Source organism: Myotis davidii, unplaced genomic scaffold, assembly GCF_000327345.1.
Source record: "Myotis davidii unplaced genomic scaffold, ASM32734v1 scaffold448, whole genome shotgun sequence".
NCBI classification, from domain to species: domain Eukaryota; kingdom Metazoa; phylum Chordata; class Mammalia; order Chiroptera; family Vespertilionidae; genus Myotis; species Myotis davidii.
The window spans coordinates 2,687,685-2,694,495 of record NW_006383009.1 but is presented as its reverse complement, the minus strand read 5'-3'; the positions used below and the strand labels follow the sequence as shown (position 1 = coordinate 2,694,495).

General features: G+C 44.7%; 1 protein-coding gene across 1 annotated transcript in view; it reads right to left on the bottom strand.

The window, feature by feature from the left end:
- The window catches only part of SLC18A1 (solute carrier family 18 (vesicular monoamine transporter), member 1), a 24,296-nt gene that overhangs the window by 11,464 nt on the left and 6,021 nt on the right, over positions 1 to 6,811 (bottom strand). The window contains exons 5-8 of the mRNA XM_006778389.2: positions 5,050 to 5,133; positions 4,041 to 4,133; positions 2,336 to 2,425; positions 2,058 to 2,101 (exon numbers count right to left, since the gene is read on the bottom strand). Of these exons, the coding sequence (XP_006778452.1) occupies positions 2,058 to 2,101; positions 2,336 to 2,425; positions 4,041 to 4,133; positions 5,050 to 5,133 (311 nt within the window). The remainder of the gene's footprint in view (positions 1 to 2,057; positions 2,102 to 2,335; positions 2,426 to 4,040; positions 4,134 to 5,049; positions 5,134 to 6,811) is intronic.

Here is a 6,811-nt window from a genome sequence, read left to right as displayed (position 1 = left end):
AGGCCCAGTGCACAACATTCATGTACTGGGCAGCGGGGGGTACCCTCAGCTTGGCCTGCAGTCTCTTGCAGTCCAGGGCTCCTCAGGGGATGTCCAACTGCTGGCTTAGGCCTACTCCCTGTGGGCTCCTGCCACTGCTGCTGTGATCCTGGCTCTGGCTGAGCAGCGCTCCCCTGTGGAAGGGCACTGACCATCAGGGGGAAGCTCCTGCATTGAGCATCTGCCCCCTGTTGGTCAGTGCGTGTCGTAGCAACCGGTTGTTCTGCCATTTGGTAGATTTGCATATTAGGGTTTTATTATATAGGATGGAGATGTACATATATAGTCACATACTGCTTAACAACAGGGTTACAGCTTAAGAAATGTGAATAAGCAATTTTGTCTTTGTGCGAACATCACGGAGTGCACTTACACTAACCTAGATGGTATAGCCTACTACACACGTATGTGGTATAGCCAATGTAGCTTCTAGTCTACAAGCATGTATAGCAAGCATGTGAAACTTGTGGCCTGTGGGCCACATGCCGCCCACAACAAATATTTTTGTGGCCCAGCCAATATAATGGTATGTAAGAAAAATTTTAATAAAAGTTTTGTAACTTAATTTTTATCATATCCTGTTATCATAATTATTAATAAGGAACTATAATGTTTGCTAATGACTGATTAATTGTGCAGGATTCATTTCCCTTAGCGCAGGTGCACCATTTCTTTCCGGTGAATATTTTAGCAGCTGATTGCCATGTCATTAGTCTTGTACTGACTTGTTTGGTGTGTTTTAGAGAACAAGAAAAATAGTTGTTCTATTATTTTATGTTAATGATTACTCTTTTATTTCATCTTTTTTCAGCATGTCTCTATCGAAATAAACCTACATTTCTATGAAAATTGAAACTTTTGTTTTTTTGCGGCCCACATGAACTTAAACCCATGTTAGCCTTTGAGTTTGACATGCTTGCAGTGCATAATTACTATACAAAACAACATGAAATTAAATCAAGCACAAGAGAAAATTATGCAAACATGAGACACAGTAAACATGAGGTATATGAGGCCACTAATGGTGTACAGCAATCCCCTTTTTTATAAGTAGAAAGAGCACACTATAAAATAGTGGTGAATAGTATAATATAGTAAGTACATAAACCAGTAACATAGTTGTTTATTATCATTATCCTATTGTACTGCACATAATTTTATGTGCTATATGTTTATACAACTGGCAGCCCAGTAGGATTTTTGTTTTTGTTTTTGTTCATTGTCACCTAAGGATATTGTCCCATTGATTTTTAGGGATATTTTGCATTCTTTTCCTCTCTTCCCTTCTTCCTGGGTTGATATGGATTTCTAGAGCCATCTTTGGCTTGGAGTGGAAGAATGGAAGAGAGAGGGAAAGACAGAGAGAAACATCAATGTGAGAGAAACACATTGATTGGTTGCCTCCTGCACGAGACCTGACCACGGCCCGGGTCAGGGAGAAGTCTGCAACCAAGGTACGTGCCCTTGACTGGAATCAAACCCGGGACCCTTTGGCCACGCTCTATCTACTCAACCAAACTGGCTAGAGCCCATTAGGTTTGTTTACACCACAAATATGAGTGATACATGGTGCTACAACATTACCATGGCTATACTGTCAGAACAGCTACAAAGTTGTTAAGCAATAGGAATTTTTTGGCTCTGTTATAATCTTAAGGGACCACCATGGTATGTGCAGTCTGTTGTTGACCAAACAATTGTTATGTGATCTATGGCTATGTGTGTGTGTATGTGTGTGTGTGTGTGTGTGTGTGTGTGTTTACTTCAAAAAGTTTCTTTTATTGTTCATAAGGCCCTCCCTCCACCTTTGTCCAATATCAAGCCAGACTCCCACACCATCTCCCACACTACCTTCATTACAACCCTATTTGGGAATCAAAGTACAATTCTCACTTCCCCTGACTCCATTTCCCTTCATCTTTCTTCTTATAATGTGACAGGGATGGTCTAGGGATGTCTGGGTCACCACCTCAGTCATTCTATAAATCTCTTGGCAATAGAGCTTGGTGTCTACTTACCTCAGGAGAGAATTTGGAAGGCCGTAAAATACAAAACTGGAGTACTAAGAAGGAAAGAGGTAAAGAGACAGTTCAGTTTACCCACTGATTCATTGGAGGCTCCAATCACAGCCACATTGCTCTTACTCTGTCACATATAGATCTAACTCCTTAAGTTTCTCCCTTCTTTCCTTGTCCCCAATCCATTCAAACACGTCAAAACTGACAGACACCACAGCTCAATGCATTCCCAACCTGACCAGGGCTATCACCTGCCCAGACCTCTTATAGTGACTCACCTCCATCCAGCAGTGCCAGGAAGGCCAGGATGAGGAAGGGTGCAGACTTCCCAACAAACTCATACATCACACTTCCGAAGGGAGCTCCCACTGGAAAGGCAAAGCAGGGAGACTGCAGAGGTGAGGGCCAGTTCCCAGCCAGCGTGACTTGCCCACATGGCCCCAGTGAGTGTGTACCGAAGGCCTACTAGGGGCTGAACTTCGCACGAGGTTCTGGGGATTCAGAGATGAAGAAGACCTGGTTCCAAGGTCTTTACATTTCAGTGGAGAAAATGAGCATGGTGGTAAGGGGTGGGGGGCACCCAAATAATTAGAACGTGGTAAAAAGTAAAGTTCAACAGTAAAGGCTCCAGCTACAAAGTGCTGTGAGGGCGCAGTGTAGTGAGTTCAGGAAGCCACATGGGCTTTGTCAGGCGCATAAATACTGGTGGGGAAGAATCATGTGTGAAGAGCACAGAAGTGTCAGAAAAGGGAGTGCAGTTGGAAAAGAAATAGAAGGGAGTCAGTTCTACTAGAATATGAGTATTTGGGAGAGGAAGAGTAGAGTTGGGAAGGTTGAAGCCCAATAGTTAAGGGCCCCTTTATATCCAGATAAAGCATCTACTAGGCCTTGAAGGCCAGGGAGAAACATCAGTGCTTTTTAGCAGGGGAGAAATACCGCCAGCTCTGGGCTTGGGAGCTTTTTCTGGAGCACCTTGGAGGAAGGAGACTGCGTAAGAGGTCAGGCAGGAGGCTGGTGCCACATTCAGACTGAGACATGATGAGGAGCTGGCGGTGAGGAAGTGGCTGTAGAGGATACAGTGGGCGTATTCATTAGGGAGTGAGAGGAGAGAAAGGAGACAGGGATGCAGCAGTTTCAGCTTGGGTGTTTGGGTCGGTGGGTACTAACAAAGAGCAGGGCTTTTGTTCCATCTCTTCCCTGTGGTGGTAGAGGGTGGGTGTGAGCCAGGGAAGAGACTTTTAGTGTTTTCTCCCTAATTAGCTTGTAAGCTCCTACAGGGCAGGAACCGTGTCTGAGGTTTCTTACCTAGAGCCTCTCTGGGCTAGCATTGGCATTGTGGTTGGCAATGTAGTAAGTGCTCAGTAAAAGCATGTAGTAAGTGCTCAGTAAAAGTATGTGGCTTGTTGGACTAGTCAATTAAACCTTAACAGGGATGAACTTCAAAGAAAGGACAGCCTTATGGCTTGCAGCTTGGGAGTCAAGCCTGGAAAATCTGCATCTGTATCCTGGCTCCGGCATTCCCTGGTTGTGTGACCTTGGATGGTTATCTAAACGTTCCTATTCTCATCTCTACATTGCGGCAATCATTCCTCCTTCAGAGCACGGTGCTGAGAATTGAAGGAGATTACGTCTGTAATGCATTTAGTACAAAATCTGACAAAGAGCATGTTCTCATGTTGAAAGCTGGCCATGTGTGGAAGCAGAGGTGAGGCAGTGACTGCTGACATGGGGAGATTCACTCCCTTGACTAGACTAGGTTTCTGGACCATTCCCAGGCCCTGAAGAGCTATTCAGCTTCTTAAGGGGAAAGGGATTTCACCTTTCCAGGGCCAACTTTCAGAAGGACTCAAGACATGATTGGACAGAGAAAGAAGGAAAATATTGTCTTCCATGACCGTAGGATCACCTGCCTCCTAGAGCCATCTTTAGAGAGTCTGCAGTCTCCACCCTTAGAACCTAGGTCTGGGGCCAGATGCCACTTACCCAGCACTCCCAAAGCCAGGCCCCCCAAGGCGATTCCCATGGCACGGCCTCTCTCATAGTCATCAGTGTAGACACTTGCCAGCATCCCAAGACCTGAAGGAGGAGACAAATGGAGTGAATATGCAGGAGTTTTCTGTCTGCCTTCTCATAGCATCCATGGCCTTCACCCTAATATATCTTCAGGGATCATCTTAGCTTGGGTTTCAGCTTGAGGGGTTTTGCAACACTTAACCCATAGTATTTACAAATATTTCCCCACTGCTCCCCCAAACTCCCACATTGCTCATTCCCTCTGTTCACAATATTGTGGGAAGTGCAAGTCTCTGAGAAGGGAACACAGACTCCCATTGTCCCATGACACTGCATTTCATATCATGCTATGATTTCCTAGCACATTTCCCTGAATGAATAGATATGGACACGGCACCAGAGTTAAGTTAGGGTTTTTCAAAATGCTAACACACCGAGCTCAAAAGGTTCGCCATCACTGGACTAGATCAAGAAAGGAAACGCATATGAACACAGAGCACTGCTCTACTCAACGGGAGTGCCCAAGGAAAAGGAGGACAGTGCCAAGGGCCTGGACAAGAGCGTGGGCTGGGCTCTCATGTCCATTCCCTCATGTGTAAAATGGCAAAGGATTACATTAATATTGTATTTGATAACACTTTGCAAACTGTGCTGGCGTTACTGGTAGTATGAACATTACTGTTCCTATTAAGAGGGAACAGAGAAAAGACCACAGAGTGGCATTAAGTAAAAGCCTGGCCTACTTCATGGTTTTACCTAGGGCTTGCTTTGACCTGAACTAGCTGCATCTAACATTACCAGAGGGAGTTATGTCAGCCTGAGGAATTAATGGGCACTGCTGGAAACACTATAATTATCTTGTTTTTGAATCATAATTTCTGCCCTCTAGGATATTTTCTTTAATTTTTTTCATATAAATCATCTTACGCTGATAAACAAGGTGGTGTGCGCATGCGTGTGTATAAGATGTCAGTGTTACCTGCAACAGATGAAAATGAAGATCCAATGCCTTGAAGGGCTCGAGCCACAAAGAGCAGGGTGTAGGTACCAGCAAAAGCAAACACTGGACAAAGAGCACAGCAAAAATGCTCCAGTTAGCAAACTGCCTTAGTCCCCGGGCCACCAGAAAACCTGCCCGTGATATTACGAAGGTGAGCCATTATGCATTTGTTTTAATAAAGCATGCTCACTGCTCCCTGTTCTTGGAGTTGTCTTTCTAACCTCCCACCCTTGATCAGGATTGCATTTTAATTGGCATGAGACTGAGAGACACCACAGAAGCATAAATCGATTCACCACATGTTAGATGGAGGCTGGGTTTCCACATTTCCAAAGCCCAACATCCAACATTCTGTCCCCTGGAATCAGGGTTGTCTACCAAGTCCAATGCCGAGGGCTGGGAACCTGTCCTTAGGCCCTACTTCTGGATCATCCATATGCAACACCTGGATTTGACTTTTGCCACTTTGGGGCCCCACTGGGTCATCTGAAGGATGGAATAAAAAGCTACGTGTACTTGAAGGGCCACAAGCGATGGGTAGATGTTAAAGTAATATCTTTCTACCCTTACCTTATACTGCAACACTGAGTATACAGCTGTGCTAGGCTCTTAGCAGATATGAACTAAAGATACATTCAGCCCATGCCCTTAAAGAGACTCAGTCTATTAGAGACTAACACACACAAAACTGAGAACCAAATAGAAATATGTTATCAAAAACTAAATTATAGGGTGTTGGTAGTAAGGTTGGTAATTGCAGACATGTCTCACTCCAGTTTCAGGGCAAAGCCCCCGAAAGACAGAAGACTCCTTCCCAGAGTGTCTGCATCAGCAGAACTGAAATCCCTTTGCCCATTCATTACAGATGTTTTCCCTTGTTTGATGTCTTATAAACTCCTACTCCTTCCCGACATGATCACACTGTCTACAAACATGCACACACTTGGTCTCTTCTTGCCTGGCCTCCAGAGCCCTCTCCCAGGCCTTCTGATTTCCAATCTGTTCAAGGTCGGATCGTCCTATATCCTTTACAAAAAAATTATTTATTACTCTTACCTCATCTCTGACCAATCAGCTCCTAGCATGACCCTGAGCCCCCTAACCTATGGTGTCTTGTGATTTTTGCCCTATATAACTGTACCCTACATGCCATCAGAAAGTTTGGACCTTTGAGCATTAGCTTCCCGTCCTCCTGGGTGGTGCCCTTCATAATAAAATAGCCAATATTTCTCCCCTGCAGTTCTCAGTGTTTAGGGTTCGGCTCTCTCACACTGGGTGGACAAACTCTTTCTGTTCAGTAAGAACATCATAACGTCCTGGGGAACTAGAAACCTTCAGTGACTTTTGCCATCAACTTTTGTGGAATGAATTATGTCTCATTTGATGAAACAGAGTAAATTATTCATGTTTAATGTACTGGTTAGTGTAGGCTAAGCCCCTAGAAGTTCAATAAACATGTCTAACTCGAATATCCTCATTTCTTTTGATTCAGCTAGAATTGTCTTAAGTAAACTTAAGACAGAACTTCATCCAGCTCCTGCACTTTGCAGCCTCCGCCCTGAATGAGACAAACTCCTGTTAAGATAGGAGTCAAGCCCGGTGCTGGGAGGGAAGAACACCTGAGGAGAAGCAATAAAAAGGCGGGAAAGTAACAGAAAGGTGGTAAGAAAAACTGGAGGGATAAGGACGCCTGTGGTTCGGTCAGAGAGTCAGCAGTGGGTCCACAGGCTGCCTTCCCTGC